At 43.0% G+C, this 24,617-nt stretch overlaps 1 protein-coding gene across 1 annotated transcript; it reads right to left on the bottom strand.

Moving 5' to 3' along the window:
* Positions 1-898: 898 nt before the first annotated feature.
* Positions 899-14,850, bottom strand: LOC128331003 (vomeronasal type-2 receptor 26-like). The gene is made up of 5 exons (XM_053264370.1): positions 14,563-14,850; positions 11,063-11,917; positions 7,812-8,039; positions 5,142-5,268; positions 899-1,848 (listed from the first exon to the last, which is right to left on the bottom strand). Exons 1-5 carry the CDS (start codon positions 14,848-14,850, stop codon positions 899-901), a joined length of 2,448 nt encoding a protein of 815 aa, XP_053120345.1.
* Between the last annotated feature and the right edge of the window lie 9,767 nt (positions 14,851-24,617).

Genomic DNA, 24,617 nt, shown 5'->3' with positions numbered 1-24,617 from the left:
TCCCCCTGATACGCCACTGCTGCTGCAAAACCACAGGTTACAGTGGCAAAATTCACTTTGGTTGAAATTGGAGTTTAGCTAGGATAAACACTGTTCATTTTGCTGGAAAACCACTATTCCACGCACTCAGACTGAACAGAGTCCCAACCTTTGCCCCGTTTACCTCTGTTTTTTGCATTTTGTATTAATGCAGCCATACTGGGCATGCTCAATAACCAAAATTATCTAGACTACCTCCGCAACCTAGAGTCAAATACCTAAGTGTAGATATAGTACTCATGGCAGTTAATATGAACTATTTGAAGCAATGAGCTATTTGCAGTAATGCTCATCAGTGTATATTTAAATTTACTTCTGTGGAAATAGGCACCACTTCATTTTTAAAATTGAAACATCATTCCCTACTTTTATTTTGTTTTATAGGTTTAAACCTAGTGGAATTAATAGCAGGCTTCAGAAATAATTTATTTTTATTTTTAAGATATACAAATAATAGCATTTAATTTTCACAGTTGTGCTCTAAACATGAATATACATATTCATCTACATGGATCTGGAGCAGGCCAACTCCATAGAATAGACTGATTTCTCCTACAATTTATCAAACTTAGGAGGGAGCAAGTTCTATGGCTGTAAAACATGAATACGGGAAGCTACCCTATATTGAGTCAGTCCATTGCTCCATCTCTCTCAGTATTGTCTACTATGACTGGCAGCGGTTTCTCCAGGTTCCAAGCAGGAGTCTTTTCTTGCTCAAGCTGGACATGCAAGGGATGTTCTAGAGCTGTAGACATTGGCAACAAGTCTTTCAGGGATGCTGTGCTGGGGATAAACAGGGGCAGTTGCTCTCCATTTGAGAAATATAAGAAAATTGCTACTTCAATAGTTCATGCTTTGTTTAGTTAACAGGGTTGGGGAGCTGGAATCTAGGTACAGAGATACTTCTTCCGTAGTTTTTCCTCATGAGGTGCTCCCTATTGTTCAGCTCAGGCCTCAGAACAATAATATAGCATTTGGGGTAAAAGATAAAGCCCAACAACCCAGCACTGGAGGCCAAAATGGAGAAGATCTCCACAGCCACCATGTATTTCCCCTTGACACTCAAGTAGGTAGGAACAAATGACAACCACACACTGCAGAAGACCAACATGCTGAAAGTAATCAGCTTGGCTTCATTGAAGCTGTCAGGTAACTTCCTGGAGAAGAAAGCCACAGTGAAACTGGCAATTGCCAGGAAGCCCATGTAGCTCAGGACACAGTAAAACATGCTAGATGATGTCTCATTGCATTGTAGTACAATTTCACCAGTTACTGAATGCATGTCAGCATCAGGGAATGGAGGGGATGTTAGAAGCCAGAACAAACAAATAGCTGCTTGCACAATGGAGCAGGAAATGACAATGGAACTGGCCAATCTTTTCCCCACCCACTTCCTTATTCTGGAGCCTGGCTGGGTGGCAACAAAAGCTAAAACAGCAGTGATGGTTTTTGCCAACACAGAAGAAACTGCCATTGAAAAGATGATGCCAAACGTCATTTGCTGGAGGAGACATGTCACCTTCTGAGGCTGGCCAATAAAAAACAACGGGCAAAGGAAGCAGAGCAGGAGGGAGAACAGAAGAATATAAGTGAGAGTCCGATTATTGGCTTTAACGATGGGAGTATTATGGTGCTTAATAAATGTCACAAGCACAACAAGAGTGATAGAAGAAAATGAAAGTCCACCAATGGCTAAACCCATCCCCAACGGTTCACTGTAAGATAAGAAGGTTCTAACTTTGGGTATGCATGAATTTTGAGCCTTGTTGGGATAATGATCATCTTTGCACTGAGAGCAGTCAGCCATGTCTGAAAAAGACAGATCGTTGATTCAATAATGCAAAAGGGCCACATTGTCCCAAAATTCCAGAATCTGCTACTTTGGAAAAGAAAATTCAATAATGAATAAACCTGAAATATGTACTTTAACCAATTTCTTTTACCTAGTTAAGCCATTAAATGTTAATGTCATAATGCAGCACTCTCTGTAGGCAATGTTAAAATTTTCACATTTGATGATTAATTCAGGTATGTATTACATTTGACAAAGGATAAGGGTCTGTCATCAGAAACATCAGCCCATGTTATGTTCTCCCTTTCATTTTTTTCTTCCGAAAGTAAGAATCTACAATTTTCTCTGCAAAAGCAAGAATCTGCAATATAAATGAGTTTTGTATTTTAAAGAAACTGCATTCACACAGCAGCCTGATATGAGCAGAATCATGCAATCATCATGGAGTATTTTGACTTTAACATTCCACTTTAACTCTGTCCAGTCATTGTCAAAGACACCATAGGGCTGATCTCATGAAACAAGATACCTGGGTTACCTCAGGCAGCATGTGTAGGCCAGATCACTGGGGGTGGAGGGCTCCTGGATGCTCCAGTTGAGCATACCCCTCCTTTTGTACCCAGGGTTTTACTGAGATATCTGTGGTTCATTTTACCTCAGTAGGCAATTGTGTGAACAATCTTCCTGGGTAATAGGGCTCCCCCCTGCCATTTCCAGCAGCAAGCCGGGAGGAATGATTAGCCTGGTTTATACGTAAAGCAGCTCCTATACTCTGCTGCATGCATTCTGCATTCGGGGTCCTTGGATGACCTGGATCATGCTTTCCTCCTCTTGGCTGCACAGTGACAATCCCCATTCAGCTGTGCATGTGGGTGCACTATTGCCAACTTTACTTGCCTCCTTCAGTTATCTGCAGGGAGGCAGATAGGAGCCTGCCTCCACGCCCGCCCAAGTAAAAGGTCCTGTGACAGATTACATGACTGATCTGCATGCAAAGCACCATTCTCTGTCAGCATCAGCATCATGCTCCAATCTCTGAAGAAAATACTGGAGAATATTAATTATAAATAATCTTATTGGACTCTTTCTTGTTCACTGTCCTCCAGCCTGATTATCCATTTCTAGACAAGAAGGCAGTTGAAGGTTGTTAAAAAAGCATTTATTTAACTGGCCAACAGTCTCCTGGATTCCATGTTCAGAAATAAATTTCGCTTATGTCAGGGGTTGAGTTGGTCCTGATTTGAGTGGGCACTGGGACAAGGACTAAAGGAGGGTCCCTGCCTGTGTGCACACACACCCTCACCACTACCTTTTCCTCCCCCTCCTTGGTCTTTGCTGCAAGGAAACTGCAAGAAAAACATGGTGAAAAAGAAAACATTCTCAGCATTACCTTTCTTTCACTCCTATGCAAATAATGATTCATACTCCCTACAAACATTTACACAAACACTTGCGTGTGCATCCCCCTGACTCCGAAGCATTTTAAACTATATGCCTACTCCAATCACATTATATATGCACAGCATCACCGGTGAAGATGAAGCGGTTATCCAACCAACAGTTTCTCCTCTCTCAGGACCCAGGGAGATGCCACCCACCTCCCGCTTGTTCAATTATAGCTATGTCGCTGGCTGATGTTGAAGGGCCAGACCAGAGGGAAAAGAAACCAGAAACACCTGGAGATCCTATCTTGGCAGAGTGTATGAAGACCTACATTCAAGCCATGAAAAGTGACACAATAAGGAGACACTGTCTCAATTACCTCAGAACCTCTCTGGACCTCAAGCATATTACAGCCTTCAGACCCAAACAAAATAGGGCTTAATCTTGTAAGTTTTCCAGTCACAGTTTGATATGTTCCACGTAAAATGTATTTGTGACAAGACAGGGTGATGTCCAATCATATGAGGAAAAAGGTGGGAGAGTTAGATGTTAATGCCATGACATGGTCCCAGGAGGAAAAGAAGCCATTCCTCTGTGGCCATTACTGTACACTCTTGATGTATGATACTTCACACATCTTTCCCTCCCTCAAGAGTCAGATCACATACTGGCTAATGATGCATCAGCCCATACTGCAGAAAGCTTCCCAACTATTGCCATGTGGGGACTTACGTGGAGGTATAAATAATGCTAATCTCTCCGTCTCTTGGAAGCACAGGGCATGTGACAAAAAATATACCCCTAAGGCTCATGCAACCCTCAGGGACACAGTTACACACAGAGCATTTCTAGAGGAAAGGTAAGCTTGCCTTGCCTCTTAATCACCGGACACTGCACAACTAGTGTAAATACACTAGAGGACTTTTTAAAAGGAGCTGTGATTTTAAAAAATCCAAATATATTTGCATTTTGATTTAATACTACTAGAACCTAACTAGCCATATATGTGCAGTATGTATGTGTGTATGTGTGTGTGTGTGTGTGTATATATATATGTATATATATCTCCATGGATAAAGATATCCATGGATAAAGATATCCATGTACATCTCTCTGGGCTTATTGACACAAAAGCAGGAGATACATGTAAAAACAAACAAGCCAACAAAAGCAAAATATCTTAGAGTGTCTTAGAAGATGCCCTGGGGGCCACTTTGGTTAAAAAAAAATCTCCAGTCCCCAGACAACTTTCCAGTCACAGCTCTCTCTCTCTCTCTCTAGAAATCAAATTGACTCATCCAGACTAAAAACAAAACTTACCATGAATCAAGATCGTTTGCTCCTTGGGAGGGGAAATAGACATGATGTGGCCACAGATGCTTCTTTACAGGTGAGATTGTCAGAATCACTGCTGAATTTGAAACTAGTGCCACCTCAATTTGTTTCTCAACATGGAATGCCAAACTGTTGTTGTGCAAAGCATCATGATATACATGGAAGGTACAGATGTGTTGCACAGTTGACTGGTAAAAGTACTCCCTTCCCCCAACCCTGCACTGCATTTACCAATTAGCAGGACAAGAATGTGAATCACTTCTACAAAAGCTGCATGCATGCTCTAAGAATACAGGCTGCAGAACAGTTCTCAGAAATATCTGAACATTTCTCTTAGAGTTTTCGGATTCATCTCACAATCACTGAGATAAATCAAATCGGTTGTAGGGGTAGTTTCCTATCTGTGGCTTAGTCAGTATGTTTTGTAATATTTCTTGTCCATGGTTTTTATACAAAAACTATGAGAATATAAACCACTTTTTAATATATGCAACGTAGAAGGAGAAAGATCCCCTGAAGAAGTTCATTGTGTGTATGAAGAATGTTCAGTTTTAACTCAAGCTATTCTGAAAATGCTTCAAATAACTCTCACCATCTTTGTCAGAGATTTTCCCTTCTGGACATGGAATGCAATCATAGCAGCAGAATGGCTTCTCCTCTTTCTTCCTCTTGCTAAAACCAGGATGGCAGGGATCATTACACAAAGAAACAGGCTGTAGCTAATGCAGCAATGAAAGAATAATATGTTAATTTTTGGAAGAATGGACTTGGAATCCTTAACATTTTGGTGACATCATGATAGGCAATGATGTGTTCCAGTTTTCTTAAGTACAATGGGTGACTTTGGAACTTGCACCTGTGTGATAAAGGTCTGAAGGACTATTGTACATTGCCTTGAGGATTATCCCAGTTCATTATACAATGGCCACATTCGCATGTAATGCAGAACTGGAGTTGTATGGGGCAGAGTTTTCCCTACTGTTATATCTGAATGCCCAATTCTGTAGGCTTCCTTGATTTTTTTTTCTAGTTACCTCTGTCCATTCTCATTCGTTGGAAGGGAGGGGGTCGAACTTACTGGGGGCGGGGGGGGGGAGCCTACTTAACCCTCCAAAAAGCTTTTTGTGAGGCGGCGGCAGCTCACTGAAAAACTGAAAGTAGCTCTCTCTACATCCAAAGAAAGGCATTGTGTGTGCGCTTCGCAAATGGAATAGCAGGGGGGAGATTTTATATTCACTCGAGAAGGCTAGATCCTTAGACGTGTCGCCTCGGAATCACTGGGATCATCAAACCTGGGGGAGTCAATCATGTGACTTGCCTCTGGGGCCCCCCCAAGGCAGTGGGCCCACAGACAACTGTCTCCCCTTGCCCTATTATAGTTATGCTCATGATCAGCTCTGAGTCCCTGCCTAGTTAGGAAGAGTCACTCCGGCCACACAGCGTGGCCGATTTCAGGCCCACACAGACTGTTATGAACCAAAATAATGCCCCCGTGTCTGACATCAGATGCGGGGGGGCGTGTATGGGGCCACGCTTGCGGCCCCTGATTGGTGGGCGGCCCGGGTTCTTTGAACCCTTTTGCCCAATGGTGGCTCCGCCCCTGGGGTCAGCCTTTCCTTGGATAAATCCCTCATTGACTAGCAACTGGTTTAATTTGAGATTCCAGGATCTTGCAGCCTGCTTTAATCCATAAATACTTTTCTGCAGCTTACCTACAAGTTTTTCTTTACCAGGTTCTACAAATCCTGGAGGCTGCTCCATAGAAATATCTTCTTTGATGTCTCCATGGAGAAATGTAGTTTTCACATCTATGTGATCCACTTGCATTTTATTTGCTGCTGCAATTCTTAGGAGTGTCCTTACTGAGATGTGTTTTACAAATGTCACGTCATAATCTTCCCCATATATTTGCAAGAATCCCTTTGCCACCAGTCTCGCTTTGTAACTCTGGACATCTCCTTCTTCATTTTGCTTCATTTTAAAAATCCACTTGCACCCCACACTCTTTCTTCCCCCATGTAGCTCTGTGAGTGTCCATGTGTGGGGTGCTGCTATGTTCGTGGGGAGGAGTCTCCACAGGCTCCACCTTTACCTTTAAATTGTGGTCATCTACATGTGCACTGTGGCCATTTTATGCCCTGTGAGCAGGCATGATGGCTGAAAAAGCAGCCCTGACGTGAGGGGAGGATGGTGGGAGGAGGAGGAGGAGGAGGAGCTGCCAGAGAACCAAGAACACCCCAAAGCTGCCGCAGCCCTCGGCAATGGTACATCCACCTTTTTAAAATTAATTTTAATAACTTTTGCAAGTGTCCGACCAGGCAAAAACCGCTTTGAACTTGAGCCAAGCCAAGTCCCCGTTAGATGGGGACAAAACCAAACATGCCTGGTACGGTTTAAATATGAACCATACTGGGCAAACCAGTCTTGTGCACATCCCTAACCTCATCTAGTTGACAGCTGGTTGAAAGTGTTAACTAAATGTGCGGCAGCTGTGAAAAGAGCCAATGCCATGCTAGGGATCATTAGGAAGAGGATTGAAAATAAAACTGCCTTTATACAAAACTATGGTGCGGCCACACCTGGAATACTGCATACAGTTCTGGTCACCACATCTAAAAAAGGACTTTTGTAGAACTGGAAAAGGTGCAGAAAAGAGCAACCAAGATGATCAGGGGCCTAGAGTACCTTTCTTATGAGGCAAGACTACGACACCTGGGGCTATTTAGTTTAGAAAAAAAGATGACTGCAGGGAGAAATGATAGAGGTCTATAAAATCATGCACGGTGTGGAGAAAGTGGATAGAGAGCAATTCTTCTTCCTCTCACATAACACTAGAACCAGGGGTCATCCCATGGAATTGGACCAACAAATGGAAGTACCTTTTCACACAATGCATAATCAACTTGTGGAATTCTCTGCCACAAGGTGTGTTGACAGCTAACAAACTGGATGTCTTTAAGAGGGGTTTGGATAACTCAATGGAGGAGAGGTCTATCAACTGCTACTAATCGGAGGGCTGTAGGCCACCTCCAGCCTCAAAGGCAGGATGCCTCTGAGTACCAGTTGCAGGAGAGTAACAGCAGGAGAGAGGGCATTCCCTCAACTCCCACCTGTGGACTTCCAGCGGCATCTGGTGGACCAGGATGCTGGACTAGATGGGCCTTGGGCCTGATCCAGCAGGGCTTTTCTTATGTTCTTATCTAACAGTTCTCTCTTTTTCAATACCAAGACACTTTCCATAGTAACTGAATTCAAATCCTACCTGGTGAAAGCCCCTGGGCCATACAAGGGCATCCTCATTCAAAGTGAGGATTTCTTCTGTTGGAGCCTGGGGTTCAATCTTTCCAACTTTCACTCTGAAGAAAGACTGGTTTGGAAATGCATTCCAGTTTATAACATCAAATCCTGCAACTATTACCCCATTCTGATCCAAGGAAACTGTGTCCCCAGCACTATTGTTAAATGACAGCTGCTTCAGAAAGTGATGAAGCTAGATTGAAAAAGAAAATAAAAGTCCATAAGAAAATATAATACTGGGCAATAGGGAGTGGAATATTTCATAGGACTGAGTGACTCAGAAACTGATATGAAACTCCCAGGCCAAACAATGAAAGATAGAGGAATCCCAGGCCATGTTCGCAGGTAGGTTCCAGACTTCACATAGACTACCAAAACAATCCACCCCCACCCACCCCCCAATTTCATTAATTCTTTGCAAAATATGGAAAAACTCTCCCACTGGGATGCAAGGGAGATGAAACCTCTTAGATATAGGAGCAGAGCAGAGCCAAATAATGATGGTGCTTTTAAGACGATATCAAGGATGGTGGAAAATTTAGGTGGAAGATGAACTTCACTGTCACCGTCACCCCAGAGTCTATAGGAAGCCTGAGATGCTGACAGATTCCACAGGGAGGCTGTCCTGTCCTCACAGCTCAGCTTCCCTCTGCCAGTGTCCAGCAGCCGTTTGTGTATGCAACATGGCACTCAACATGTGTGCTTACCATTCTAATTTCTACACATGTACACATTCCAGCTGAGTGGTAATTATCTGGTTTGCTTAAAGTGTACATATAATACTATTGTTTGCTATTAGACATTTGCAACATTAGCTTACTATGAAACATTTGGAATATTCTGTTTGATTGATTTAAAACACCCATCTTGGGCGGGGGGGGGGCATTTAAGGTTTGATCACAATGCATTCATCCATATTTTGTTATGCCAATCAAAAACAACTATGCTGATATCTATAATGGCAAATTATAGATACATATTCTTATGCAAATTCTTCTTGAAGTGAATCAGCACTGTTTATTTCAGTTTGAATTCAAAATATTTCCTCTAGGACACTAAGTTAGAAGGCTGTGATGTTGTGTCAATGTTTTAGAGGGAGTCAAGAGGACATCTCACCTCCTGTCCCCAGATCCCACAGAGACCCACGTAATGGAGGGAGAGGGAAAGAGGGTGGGGAGGAGGCACGGAAAGAGTGGTGGAAGGGAGGGGAATGTGGTGTGGACAAGTCCACTGGGAAAGAACCAAAAAAGACGTCAGACAGCGATAAAATTGTGCCAGGAAGAGGGGGTTAATTTGGCTTCTGAGTGTATGACATTCCAACTATCTTGAGGGAATTCTATTCAGAAGTGTCTGACAATACACATATCGGACATGACTGTAGAGCCCTAAAATATAGTAAGTCCCTTTTAAAAATCATTTGAAATAGTTATAGCACCTTAAAAGGTTTAAGCAGAACTAGAGGAACCAAAGAAAAAGGAGCAACGAAAACAATCAGGCGTTGGAGTGACTCCACTAGGATGAAAGACTACAATGTTTTGTCCTTTTTAATTTAGGTGGTCAAGGAAGGACATCCAATGAATCAGGATGCTGATGGACTAGATGGGCCCTTGGCCAAATCCAGTAGGGCTGTTCTTATGTTGTTATATTCTTATGAAATGAATGAGGGTTAAAAATTATGCAGGTTGTAGACCAAGGAGGGGTGGGGGGAGAGAGAATTATTGATTTCTCTTATAATACTAGAATCCTGGCTCATCCACTCAAACAGATCTAGCTCTTCCACAGCTAAATGCTTTGTGATTCAAGATAGACAGTGTCTGTGAAGTGTGTGTTTGTTTTTCTTGACCCGCTTTGTAGGCAAAAACATCTATATAAGTTCCCTCAGAGACAGGGGCACAAGCCTCTTAGTGCAAGCCTAAGGGCTAGTGCACAAGGGCTCTTGTCCTTGTGCCTCTCAGCATTGAGGTGGGTAGACTGAGGCCTCACCATCAGGAATATCATTGGGATAATCCCTGCAAGTTTAACAACATGGGCTAAGACAGAGCACACTGTGGAAGGGATTTAAGACCAGCCACCCAGAGTGCCTTTAGACTTGGGGCTGGCTGTTTGCAAATTAGAGTCAGGATTGTTGTGAGTGGTTTGATGTCCATGGGGCCATCTCATCTGGGCTGTTGTCAGTGGTGGGGGTTTATGATTGCTTCAGGTGTGGAGAGAGGGCAGGGTGAAGACTGGCAAGTGGGGTTCTCACTTGGGGCTTGCCTCATCCAGGAAGACTTATTCAAAGTATCTCCCCTGTCCTTTGAGGGAGCCCATTTTTGGGACTACTCTTTGGTGGTTGGGCCTGTCTAGAAACGTTTTCTCTCTGCCTCTATTGCATCTGTTTACTGCAGGCCCGCGGAGCTTTTTTGTGTAGCAAAGGCATTGCTCCACACATCTCCCTGGATAATGGGAGAACAACCATCTATAGCTTGCTGAGACCAGTTGGCATGCTACTTTGCAGATAAAGTTGCTTGCATCCATGCCGATTTGGACTCTAAGTTTTTGGCAGCTCCGGCAGACATCCCTCAGGTACCATTTGGTCCTATTGTGTTGGATTATTTTCACTTGGTGCAGTCTGAGGATGTGGACAGGTTCCTGAGCAGGTTGTGGGCAACATCATGTGTTCCAGACCCTTGCCCTTCATGACTAATACAATCTGCTAGTGTCTCCTCTTTCCTATTTATCTCTGCCTCTATGACTCTTCTACTGATAGAGTGTACTCAGGAACAGCTTGGGAGAAACTTCCTTCTTCTTCTTCCCAGAATGCTTCTAGCTCTCTATCTGAGCACCATGCTTCTATAGGTCTTTCTATGACCAACATGTAGCCAGCTGTTAGATATAGGTCTTTTCTATAATAATAGTTCTGTAGTTCTGTAATGATTTACAGAAGAGAAGGGCGGGGGTGAAATGGTCAATGCAATGTAAATGCAAAGATGCTGAGTTCATGAAAAGATAATACGGACTCGGTTTTCTACACAGATGGGTAGATCTTGATTTCCACCAGGGTGGCATCTCCCAGAGCTGGGTTTTTCGGTGTATACATTGCTCTGGATGCCAGAGATATGAGCATGCAGTAACCACATCCCTATCCTTCCCAAGAAGCTCTTCCTACATGTCACTTTACAGTACCTCACCCAGAGTGGCTAATAATATATCCACCATTCCAAAGATGAATCTTACGTGCCATGGCTGCACAGACCTCTCCCTTTCCCCCTCCATTCTTCTTCTGTGTTTTGATTTGAATAAATATGTATCATATAAAGCATGGGCCACAGCATGCACAGCATTGTAGATGCTGTAGCTGTGCCCTGTAATGTGTTTTTCAAAAAGTTCCTCAGGAAGGTCCTCCAGTTTCTCCTCACCGGTACAGTTATCTCCAGAAAGTTTCAGCAGAGCAGAGTTTGGGAAAACACAATGGAATGCAGATGCCCAGAAGTCTCTGATGAAAAAATCTCCTTCAGTGCTGAGAGGACTTTTGCTTCTAATAAATTCTTGGAATCCTGTAAATTCCTTGGAGTGAGCTGCAGTCCCTATAGAACCATGGAAGCCTTCTAAATGTGACTCCATGTAAAGTGTGTTGCCATATGACTTTAACTCTGTCTGGGCTGTAAAAATCCACACTTTCCCCTTGGAATTTTCATTTGCATCTTTGCTAATTCCCATGCTTAGCACCCCAGTCAAAAACAGCATGTAACGAGAATCTCCAAAGAAGAGAATTACATTGGCTGTGCTGCTCATAATTTTGCAATACATTATTCTTGTCCATATCTGGATCGCACCATCACCAATTCCTGCAGTGTAGATTATTTCTGTGAAGGCAAAACAGATGCCATTCTGGGCAAATTCTGGAACCACAACTTGTTCGATCCACTCTAAACTGATATCCTCTGCAGTTAATAATCCAACCCACATCCAGTTAAAGGCGAGAAGTAACTGTTGAATCCCCCTGAACTGATGAGCTTCATTTGGAACCATTTGGTAGAAGGGAAAAGTTTGAGTGTCATCCATTCTCAATGGGGCAGAATTGTACAAGAGCTAAATAGATGAGAGACAGTGGTTAGAAAGATTTTTACAATAAGATCATGGTGTGGGCATGAGCACATGTGAGCACGGAGTGATACAGTTCTGCTTTGTTCTGTAGTTTTCCCTGTCCTTCGGGAACTCTGTGGGAAACATTTGAGAACTGTGCAGTGAACGAGTTTGTTCCCTTTTAGGATGCACAGCTTCCTCTGTGGTATATGAGCTTGCTCACTGCACACTCACACACTGCACACTCACACAGCTGCTGTAGGACAGGGTTATCCATGCATCCTAATATCTCACACCTTCCTTGGATGCCTGCTTCATATGTAACCTACTATATGTAACCTACTGTTCACAATTATCATTGAATTATTCTGGACATTTTGCTATTTAATACATCCTGTATTACTGTATTAGTGTATCCTGTATTACTTCATATGAGATTTTTTTGCTCTTTCTTCATATTTTTGATTTGCATTAATTTTGATGAACTCTTCCTTTTATATATATTTCATTGGATACCAAAAGCATTTTATAAGCACTAGTACTCAACTGAATGCACACCCCATGGTTTCCTGGTTCATTCTTGTTATTTTAAAAGGTGATAGGTAGGATCTGACTACAAGGAACAACATTCGTGCTTCAAGTGCTGCCTTCAACAGTCTGTTGCTTGCAGAGGCACAGCATTTTCCATTTAAAGAATAAATATTGGTAAGCCACCCCTCTAAAAACCAAAATATTCAATGTAGTTGGGTGCCATCCAAATGTCTGACTCTACCCACATTTTCAGTGCCTGTGAAAATGTGCAGGGGAAAAAAAGATGTTATTTAGATGTAAATAACATAAGAGACGTAAGTTTTGGGTGGTATAAACATATGTTAAATAAATAAATTTAGGAGAACACTAATAAGAACTCACATGGGCTCTCCTCCAGTTGGCATTAGCCTGAATTAGTGCCAGAGGCTTCCATAACCATAAAGCCAATTATGAAAAAAGCCCTGTTTGTTCTCTTGGGAGGGAAAGGAAGTATGAAAAGAAACTGCTCTGTGAATACTTTTGCTGCAGATAAATTGAAGTTCAGCATGTATCTGGATATGCATACACATATCTATTACAGCAGTGCTGGTCATTGTTGACATTATTGTGAGAATGCCAAGCTTGTACTGAATGAATAACTTAATAGATCCAGGATTTGATTAGGGAAGGGGGTGGGAAGCAATAATATTGCACCGAAATATTTGAAAGGTTAGTGACTCGGCAGAGCATTCTCTGAGCCCTTTTCCACAATCAGTGAGAAAGTGCTCGAGGGAGAGCAGGGAGGAAGGCTGCTTGCACTTACCTCCCTGCAGACAATCCCTCCGCTCTCCCTGGGTGGATGGATCGTCTGCCCAGATGATTGCTGGCAAACAGGTCGGAGACATTGTATCAGTCCTCAGAATTCCCCTAATGCACCTTGTGAGTACACTGTGCTTGATGGGGATTTCCTAGCATGGGCTGGGAGGATGCTGGTGTGTGGGTGCTGCTTGGAGATGCACAGCACAGACATGCGAGCACATAGCCTACGGTAATGGCACACTTGCACCCTTAACTCTGACTAAGCAGCCAACTCCCTAAATGAGTTTGCCACCATGTGGCCTCTGGAAGCTGATCACCACCCATCAGTACACACTTGCAAACAGAAATGGGCTTCACTACCTTAGGCAGCTCTTGGCTGTGCATGTGAACAGCCTCTGTGTATGGCTTAGGGGTGTGCACAATACCGGGTGATCCAGTTTGGTATGAGTCTGGATTGGACTCAAATGGACCAGGCATGTGCAGTTTTGTGCACATCGAACCACTCCTCTCCACTTCTGTTCAGGTTTGGGGGGTTCAGAAGTTTTTGTTTGTTTGTTTTTACAGAAATAGAACTCACCATCACCACTAAGGAGACATATCTGAGGCCTCTGTGACAGTTGTAAACACTGAATAAGAACTTTTCCCCAAAAAATATGCACTTCTGACAATGCCATATCCTTACTCATTTTATACAGAGGCATCCTGGTGGTAAAATGATCACATCCTGTTGTAGGGATTACACACACAAAATCAGGCAGACTATCAGGTATTACTACATTTTAAACAAGAGTCCAAACTGAACTTGAATTACAATGTATACAATTCTAAAGTAAAGTCCTTTTCTAAGTAGGGTAATGCGAACTGGTTTGAGGTTGACCTGGTTCGCTATTGAGTCCAACTGGGCCCAGTTTAACTTGATCTCAAGCTGAACCCCAGCCCCCGTTGTACACAAAACCACCTGGCCCATTTTGGTTTGAGTTTGAACTGAACTCGAACCACAGTGGGCCAGTACGGTTCTGGCTGCCTCCCAACTCCCCCTCCAGTTCACTTCATTTGGGGAGTGGTTGAGGAGCCTTTAAAAATATTTTTAGATTATCCCCTCTGGGGGGCTTCTCCAAGGTGGTGGGGGTCTGTGGAGGTCATCCCTCCTCTGCCGGCCTTCTGGACTTTAAAACTAGTCTGGTTTGGGTGTCTTCGGCCCTTTCTGGGCCTATTCCCTGGCACAGTGGCCATTTTGGAGGCCGCCATGCCTGCACGGTGGGACCCTGCATGACCGGGTGACCCGGTAAATGGTGTTTACTCCACATGTGCACACATCCTACCTGTGGAAATTTGTAGATGTTCAAAGTATTTGGTATCCTCTGGCAGCTTACTGAGTCAAGTCCTTCGATGATTGCAATTAGATCTTCCTGCATTTCACACTTATAGTTTGGAATAAATATATTCTTTGGGGAAACCAGATGCATTGCAGAGCAAAAGGCCCACCTTGGATTCATATAGCTGTCATAGATCTGGAATCCCAAGGTGACATTGGGTAAGATCTGGGGATTCTTATTTATTTCGTTGACAGCAAATTCCAAGGCAAGGATGTGCTGGTAGTTCTGAGTCATCATTACCCTGAAATAAGATTTGCATTTGTTGTCAAGAGCTAATTCTGCATGTTGTAAAAGCATCGCAACTGGATTGTGAATCCCTTTCATTACTATGCCAATACATTCTGCATACATGTATTTGGTGTGTTAATACTTAATTCATTTCAGAAGACATTCTACTTGTACACATATTTTGGGCTAGAACAGTTTACAGAAGGTGACATTGCTTTAATATTTCCACAAGGAATACATTTAGGGATGGAGCTTCTGTGCCACAGTTCCAGTGCTCTTCTGAGTCTTATGCTGTGGAGAAGAGTTCAGCCTAAGTGTTTGGTCTGTCTACTTGGATAGGGCCCCATAAACCCAGCAAGAAGTGCAGAAGAAAATGACTGTGTCACACATTTATTTGAACTCTTCACATCTTTTGATGGCAGCACACTGAGCTGATGCACACCATCTCTAAGTCCATGGGCATCACCTGTTGTGTTGGTCAACAAGCCTGACAATACTGTTAGGTTTTGTGTAGACTATTGTCATCTGAATGAGATCACACAGCCAGATGCATATCCAATGCCCAGAGTAGACACCTTGATAGAGACATTGGGAGCGGCAAACATCATCACAATGCTGGACTTATGTAAGGGGTTTTGACAAAAGGAAATGGAGAAGGACTCTATTCCAAAAACTGCATTTGCCACTCCTGATGGACTATATGTATTTTTAGTATTGCCATTCGGACTGAGGAGCTCAGTCTCCAGCGTCCTTTCAGAGACTTTTTTTAAAATTACAAAACATGTCTGAATTTCCATGTTGGTACATTGATGATGTGGGAAAACAAAATATAATTGCCGATGGCTTGTCAAGATGGCAAAAAGTTTAATGTAAGGGTTTTTTTAAATTGTGTAAAGAAAATGTAGTAATGATTTGTGTTTCATAAAGTGGTAAAGAATCAAACACCACTTATATGTAACCACCATAATTGTTGTCAGCTTAGACAGGGCATGCTGATAGGGAATGACACTGCAAAGCAAGAATGGTGCGGGAGGTGGGATAATGTGGTGGAATGTATATAGGAGCTGGTGAGTGAGTGTGTGTGGCTTACCCTAGTAACCAGGCACAGAAGGTGCAGAGGGATTTAAGAAAGGCAATTGAGACTGAGAGGAGAGAGAGATGGATTTTAGTTGTGTGGGAGTAGGAGTGTTGGGTTGAGGGTTGAGAGATCAGTTGGTGTGATCTGAAAGGAAAGCTTGTTTGCAGGGGTAGGGTGGTTGTGTGGAACTTGAAGGGTGAAGATGTGGAGGCTGGAGAACCCGCAGGGTTCTGGGCAGCTCCTAATAACAGACAGGAAGGTCTGGCGGAATTCAGTAAGTTTACAAGCCCAAGTTTAATTACCTCTCCCAGTTATCTCACTTCCTTATATGTTACATTTTATCCAGAACAGCTGAGGTACCTAGTAGCTTGGTAAAGAAGTCTGTGTGCTTTGCTTTGCAGAGATCTTTATTCTACTCCGTAAATAATCAACTTATTCTTGTTTTTCATTGTTTTGTTTCATTTTATATCCTGAACATAACCAAAGGTGTTGAGTAATGAGTGCAGGGTAACAAGTATTTATATGGTGGCAGCGAGGGAAAGTTAAAAAAAAAAAATTGAGTCCCCTGAATCTGAGGTCTAAACTGTCATAGAACAATAAAATCAAATCAACTCCCTGGAACTGAGAGGGTCATTGGGGTGGAACCCTGACAACAACTATATTTATTTATCATATTGATCTCTCTATATTGATCTCTCTTCTGTGCAAATTGGGACAATGAGATGATGAATAACCCCCTCAATTACCATGGATGGCTGTCCAACATTGGAGCCATTGGATATGCACACATGATCAGACAATTAAATCAGGGTGTACATATATCAAATTAGTCTACATAAGAGCTGATTGCGTGTTCTGTTCCTTGGTGTTATTCGGGAGACTGATTATGCTTTTCAGACTAACTTATCCTGGATTCAAAGTGTGCATTCCTAATCCAATAACCTTCAGATGTGGAGTTACCCTCAATATTATAATTCAGATGAAGGTATAATAATCAAGTATTATACCTTCAATCCCTGAAGTGGGACAGGCATGTAGATGGGAGGCACTATCTCTATCCTCCAACTTATATGAGGATATTGCATTGTTCATAAAACCCAGAAAGCAAACCTTAGGTGGAGGTTGAGTGGTTTAAAATATGATAAGCGTGGTATGTGAGAAAATATCTTGGAGGAAATGCTAAAAATGGAACAACAAGAAAAGAGAATGAAAAACAGCAAAAGAAAAAAGAGATGGAAATAAACAGAACAGTGTCATAGAGATCAGTGAAGGGATGTTTCAAAGCAATCTAGAGGCATTCTACAGGGCTAATTTGATAGCATGAGTGGTCCTACTTACAGATAGTCCAGTTTCGCCAATTCACATACCCTTCAGCAGTGTTTTGGAGACTTACTACACTTACTTTTGATCCCCAATAAGGCTTGCGATCCCTTTGAAGTCCCTCCTTTCTACTCTTCTCATAACACTTGAACTTGTTCAGAGCAACTATGTTGCTTAGAGTCAAGATGGTAAAAGTCGATCAGTGCATATGAGAGATGTCTTAAGGAAAGGGGAATGGTGGAAGTGTGGACATTGGATCTAGATTCAAGAACTGGAGCAATGAAAATTACTGCGTTGATTAATGCTCTTCAGCATGTCCATACAACAAAGTGATCTGAGAAAAATTGTCACAGGTACTGCAAGTTAACAAGTGGTGGTAATTAACAACATTGACCCTTCAAATTTTATCTAGCCATGCCATTCATTTCTTCCAACTTCCCCATTTTCTTGGGGGAAATGACTGATGTACTCTGTCAGGCTTTTCTAGGAAGGGGACATTTAGGGTCAGGTTCAGACTCCACAAAGCCAGGAAACTGGAACATAAAGTTGATGCCTGGACCAATGTTTCAAGTGTTCACTTCTGATGTTGTGCAGTGCTACAGATGATAGCTTATATCCTGTCCTCTATGCAGCCATTTGGACAACACACAGGGCATCTTTGCTGCTGCCTGGCACGCCACCTTCTGTATCTTTATTTGGGCCTTGAAGACCAAGAAAAGGTATAGGTGTGGAGAAGGCAAGCTGTAAGCACAAGTGGCAATATTGCACAGCAGCATTCCTGATCATGTTCCATATCAGCCTTGGGTTCCAAATTTCTGGCTTTGTGAGGCTTCAGACAAAATGATACATCCTTAACTGTGGTTTTAATTTAAGAGGCTTTTAACCATTAAATATAGAATATAATCTGAACAGAGATATGAAAGGCAAAGGTGAATTCTTTACCGGTATGGTTCAGAGAATATTGGAAGAGGTCGTTCCTTGAACGGTTTTGGAAAGGAAGAAAAGAAAGTGTGGTAAACAAGGGCACCAATGATGATTTCTCCTGGCTGAAGATACTTGTTATATATTGGGTGATAATCCAAAATTGGGCAATTAGCAATGTGAGCCTGGCATACCATGAGTGATAGTAGCAGTAGTAGCAACACTAATAATACCATCATCCTGAGTAGAAATCGAAGCTGTAAACAAGGATTCACCAATTGATTCTATAACATTGTCATCAGGGTTCCCATGATTAGAATGAACATTGTTGTGTCTCCTGATAGACTCAGAACCTGGAATATAAAACACCCAGTTTTAGAAAGACTTCTTTGTGTGTGCCACTTCCCCCAGTCCCTAACCCTGTTCCTGAACAACAGAAGGGATTATTTATACCATTCCCCAATTTCTTTGTTAGTAATTTTGTTACTGACCACTGGAATCCCGCAGGGCAGTCAACAGGAAGCAGAATTAAGTATAGTCCTTTGGATAATCATAGGGGATGCAAGTTGATTATTTTCTGTGGCACATACTTGTGATTTAATGTCAGAAGCATTATTTCCCCATTAGATGCAATCTGAGGGAAATACAACTTTCCCCCCAGAACTTACAAAACAATCCTTTTGTACAGTTTTACTGACAATGCAGAAACAGCAGAGTAGCTTCTGTGTAATGTAGCTGTGATCCTGTACTTTGCTCAGCACAGATTGGAGCTGAAAACAAGAGCAGCAAATAGGGCCAGAAAGTCACCAGCTACTCACTAATGCCTATGGAAAGATCACCAGCAAGCAACCATCACAGGACATCACAACAATGGCTAGCATAACAAGGGTGGAACAAATGTTTGCCTCCATAAAAAGGCTGCTATGGAAAGACTTGCATTAGGGATAGGGGAGGTGGTAATTTTGGCTGATTTCCCCTCCCTCCAAAGATGGTGGCTGACACCCAGAGCAAGGATGCACTGATGCAGTGAGAGAGCAATAGGCCTGTGCAATCCTTGATAACCAACACTACTGTCAGTTTGGCCACAAGGCCTGGACCAATATGAACCAAATTGGGTACAGTTGTGACTACACATAGGGACACCTCAATGGCATGATTTGTGATGATGGCATCCATCCCAATTCAAGTTGTTACATGCACCAACATTTGAGGAAGAAGTGGTCTAACTTGTGAACTGCCTAACTGTTAAACTGAATTTGCTACAGCTGCAGCAACACATAGGGATGCATCAATGGCAACATTTGTGATGTTGTCAATGACCCCAATTCGAGATGATGGACAAGTGCATATTGGTTTCACAAGTGGGCTACGTTTTGTTGGGTCTAACTGATTTGAACCAAATTTGGTACAGATGTAGTGAGTGACACACAGGGACACTTCAACTGCATAGTTTGTGATGATGCCATCCACCCCAATTCAAGATGATGGACATGTAAACGTTTGAGGGGCAATTGGGCGAACTTCTGAACTACCTAAACAATTTAAACCAAATTTGCTATAGCTGTAGGGACACATAGGTACTAGGGCTGTGCAGATTGTTATAGAGGTTGCATTGATTCAACTCTAATCTGGTCAATTCAAGTGATATTTGAGTTCTCAGATTCCTTGTTCTTTTTGAAATCTTGGAAGCTTTACAATTTCTTCTTATGGATTCTTTATGAGAAAAAGTCAGTTCACACCAAAGAAGCTAAAATCTCAAAAATCCCTATAAAATATACCTACTACCTTGTGGTTGGGGAGGAGAGCAGGCCTATTTCTCCCATAACACCCATTGTTTGGGGGAAGTGGGGATATTCCTGCTTCTGCTGCTTCTGACATTGGACAGGCACAGAAGGGCTTTCCCGCATGCTGAATTATTCAACAATGTCCCCTCAGATGCCAAGATCAAGGTGATCATGACTACAATTGTAGCACAATTGCCCCCCAACACAAACAATTGGTGGGGCAATATTGTGAAGGTGCTGTGTGATGCTGGATTTGTTGGCATCCAGTACACAGTTCATGCACTGAGTCCAGTTGTCACTAATGCCACTGGGTTGAAGCCTTCCTCCTCCGGCCACTCCAGTGCCACCTGCGATCTTATTGAGACTGAGCAGCCATAAAGGAAGCAATAAGGGAACCAAAGCATTAAGGGAAGCATTAAGGGAGAAACAGTAGAGGCTAGCATGGAAGAGCAGCACCTGGTGCAAGATAAGAACATAAGAACATAAAAACAGCCCTGCTGAATCAGACCCAAGGCCAATATAGTTCAGCATCTGTTTCCCACAGTGCCCCACCAGATGCTGCTGGAAGCCTACAGGTAAGAGTTCAGGGCATGCCTGAGTACCTGCAACTAGTACTCAGAGGCATCCTGCATTTAAGGCTGGAGGTGGCCTATAGACCTCCGACTAGTAGCCATTGATAGACCTCTCCTCCATGAAGTTATCCAAACCCCTCTGAAAGCCATCAAGGTTGATGACTGTCACCACATCTTGTGGCAGAGAATTCCACAAGCGGCTTATGTGTTGCGTGAAAAAGTACCACCGTTTGCTAAATTAGGTTGAGTAGACCACTCAGCAACCTGAAGTTGGATACTATTTCCCAGCTGGTGGCAGTTCTCAACTCTGTCTTTGAGGCCACAAGAGATCCTGAGCCACCAAAAATCTGCAGAGGCAGATGTTGTGCCTGGAAGATGGGATTCTGTCAAGCACTTTAACCTTGAGTGAGCTGCCAGATATCTGTATAGGGAGACAAGGTCAGCACTCGCCAGGAGAGGCAAATGACAGGTTAGCCTGAGTCTGCAGCAGGAGGATCCCAGTAGGCAGAGGCTTGCAGCACAGAACAGGGGAGTTACACTTGGAGGTTAGCAGCTGCTTCCATGGAGCACAGCAACAAAGTATTTGGTTGCTGCTGTGTACAATCTTCTGGGCCTGGGCTGAATTTGGTTGCTGCTGTGTACAATCTTCTGGGCCTGGGCTGGTGCTCAGAGCAACTCCCTGTCAAAGCAGCCCATCCGCAACTAAGTTCCAGGCTGCCCAGCATATGTTGCTATGCCAACTTTAGAGGGCTTTCCAGGCCCTACTCTGCCACTGCATGAGCAAGATTAATTGAGATTCCCTGCAGGTTGGAGGGGTCTTGGGCTTTCAGGGTGCACCTGATCATCTGATGGGATTATAGGAACTTCTGAGGATCTCATGAGAATGGTGGCATCTGTTGGGGGTGAAGGTGCTGGATAGGGTACTGGGTTCCGGGGTGATATGAGTCCTACTGAGAAGGGGTCCTTGAGGTGGTTGAGGTGGGGAAAGAAAAATGCTGATCCATTCCTTCCATGTTTGCTCAACAAAGGCTATTCCTTTGAAACTTTAAAAAAAAACCTTTTGTAATCTCTGCCACCACACCCAAATTATTACAGCGTTGCCCCCACCCTTCTCTGGATTTCGGTAAATGTCCAGGGAACTCTCTCTTTCTCATTTACCAATGGAAAAACAAAAAACCCCGCTCTACTATGACTGACAGTGGCTTCTTCAAGGTTTCAGGCAGCAGTCTTTTCTTGCTCAACCTGGAGATGCTAGAGATTGAATCAGAGACCTTCTGCAAGCAAAGCAGCTGCTCTAGCACTGTAGACATTGGCAACAAATACAGGAGGGATGCTGTGCAGGGCTAAATAGGGACAATTGCTCTCTTTCTGCTCGGTATAACCCAAGTGCAGGGATTTATTCACTATATAAGGTATATATAGTGAATATAGAGCCGGTTCCAACCAAGAGCTTCCTTCAGAATACTTTACTATCAAGAAGGCTTATAAAAAAATGTGTGAGGTCCACTAAGTCCCAGGCACAGAATAACATATGGAGGAGATTAATTCAGGCTACCCATAATGACAGTGGTGCCTTTTGGCATACTATCTCAGGTTCTACTAACTCCAGTTTGGTTTCTATGGTTCCAGCTCAGGCTTGGGAAGCTCATTTTAATGCTCTTTTTAATGAAGTTGCGGTTTCACCAGGCAATGATTCCCTCACCTCTGAGAGGCTCCCTTTGTGGCCCGCTCTCACCCCAGATGATATAGTAAATTTAGTTAAATGCTTAAAGAAAAACAAAGTGATCATATTCTTTCTGAAACAGTATTAGGGAACCTTGATTGGTGGGCTCATGTCCTAGCCAGTTTGTTTACCTCAATTAATAACACGGGTGTTATCCCCTCTTCTTGGAGTGAGATCATTGTGGTCCCAATTTATAAATGTGGCTCCTGTTCTGCTCCCTCCGACTACCGACCTATTAGTTTGCTATTGGTGATAGACAAGCTTTATGCCCACTATCTTTTGTATAAGCTGGAGGGTTGGGTGTCCGAGCACCATATTTTGGGCCCTGAGCAAGCGGGATTTAGGGCTGGTCACTCGATGTTGGATCATTGTATGGTATTATACCATCTGTCATGTAAATACACAGTTGCCTCTAAAGGTAAACTCTATGTCGCATTTATGGACTTGCGAGTCGCTTTTCATTCCATACCAAGAGAGTTGTTATGGGCCAAACTTAGCGAAACATCCATTGATAAAAGGCTTTTATTTCTAATCAGATGTTTCTATGCTAATTCCTCCATTCAAGTTAGATATGATCCCTCAGGGGCCCTAACTGGTCATATTGCTACCACTCACAGAGTCAGGCAAGGTTGCTTGCTGGCGCCTACATTGTTTAACCTATTTATAACTGACCTGGCCCAGGTTTTGGGAAAGGTGGATGCCCATTCCCCTAAATTGGCAGACGTACAAGTGTGGGACCTTTATTTACTCTAAGTCCTTTTAGCACTGCACCAACAACAACAAAGTAGCCCCAGGAAAACGGACACAGACACCAGCTGGTTTTACTCAATCAAGGATCCATGTTTATTATAGCCAATTAAACAGCAAGCTAGCTTCTAACTCATACATACACACACACACATACTCACCTAGCCCCACTCCAAAGGTGATCAGTCTTTGAAAGGGGTGTTGGAAGAAGCGTAGAGGCCTCACGTGGGATGTTAATGCTTCTCAGGGGTCTTCTGGTTTCCTGCCTGACTTATAAAGGGAAGTTTCCAGTCCAGTTCTGGTTGGTACATTTGCAGTCCACTTTCATCTCTGTGATTACAAGATGTACTCATCCTGTCTCCTTCAGCTCTTTCTTCCCTTGCAATGTCACTGGCAGTCACTGGCAGTCTTCCCTGGTTCTCACCGATTCTTCGGGCCTTGGCGTCTTCCCAAACATTGTCTGTGTTAGAGAGGGAGTGGGGGCTAGGGGCGCTCTTCATGTTGCTCACTCATGCATTCCTCCATACATACCATTCGTAAGTACTACCTAAGCATTCCCATTTGTCAAGATCACATGGCTCATTGGGTTACAGAAGTGAGCGAGTACAATTGATACATTGCTTCTTATCTCTAGATTAGGAGCTTGCTGTCCAGCCAATTATTTCTATGTTAAACATTAATACACTGTTTCTTGTTAATATATATTCCTACAGCTTTATAACTTGCAAGTTAGCCAAGTACATTATATATCACTACTATCACAAGGCTAGTATAATTCTACACAAGTACTGGCAATATTATATGCTGACATGGTGCTCTTATCTCAGTCTTGGCTTGGTTTAACGAGACTTCTCAAAGCATTTCCCCACTATTGTAACTCAAATAAACTTTCCATTAATTTCGATAAATCAAAGGTTTTGGTATTTTCGAGCTCTAGGGAAGTCTATAACTGGAGGATTAATCAGATATGTATAGAACAGGTCACCAAGTTCAATATCTTGGGATTTATTTTCAAGCCAATCTAAATTGGAAATCCCAGCACCTATATGCTATTGCTTTGGCACGCAACACATTATTTGCCTTTTTGTGCTTCTTTTTTTAGAAAAGGTGCCCAATTTATACCTATGGCCTTGCGAGTGTTCTGCGCTAAAATTGCGGCTCAGTTGCTCTGGTGTCTCCATATGGACTCATGGGGTCTGTTCAGACATCGAATCGATCCAGTTCGAATCATTTCCTTAGAGCTATTTTCTTAGTCCCCTAAATGCGTATCTTATGCTACTCTTTGTCGCGAGACTCGTTCTTGCTCGATCTCCTGTCTAGCTTGGGAGGCTACACTCACACGCTGGCTCAAACTTTGTTGTTTATGTTTTCTCTTTATGTTCAATATATGTGGAGGGATTCTTTTCCTAATCCATGGTTGTCTGTAGTTCCCAACAAAATGCTGGGCATGGGGCTTTATAGCAATAGCACTTACATTTATATACCACTTTATAGCTGGGGCTCTCTAAGTGGTTTACAATGATTTAGCATATTGCCCCCAACATTCTGGGTACTCATTTTACCGACCTCGGAAGGATGGAAGGCTGAGTCAACCTTGAGCCCCTGGTCAGGATCAAACTTGTAACCTT

This window comes from Hemicordylus capensis, chromosome 6, assembly GCF_027244095.1.
Source record: "Hemicordylus capensis ecotype Gifberg chromosome 6, rHemCap1.1.pri, whole genome shotgun sequence".
Taxonomy (NCBI): Eukaryota; Metazoa; Chordata; class Lepidosauria; order Squamata; family Cordylidae; genus Hemicordylus; species Hemicordylus capensis.
This window is presented reverse-complemented; position numbering and strand designations above follow the sequence as displayed.

What these genes read in the sequence shown, in the direction of transcription:
- LOC128331003 (XM_053264370.1), bottom strand. Translation starts at nt 14,850, where the DNA reads ATGACTCAGAACTACCAGCACATCCTTGCCTTGGAATTTGCTGTCAAC. An exon ending in ACATCTACAAATTTCCACAG is followed by an intron (nt 11,918 to 14,562) that starts GTAGGATGTGTG and finishes TCATCTATTTAG; the next exon opens with CTCTTGTACAATTCTGCCCC. An exon ending in GGTCTGTGCAGCCATGGCAC is followed by an intron (nt 8,040 to 11,062) that starts GTAAGATTCATC and finishes TTTTCAATCTAG; the next exon opens with CTTCATCACTTTCTGAAGCA.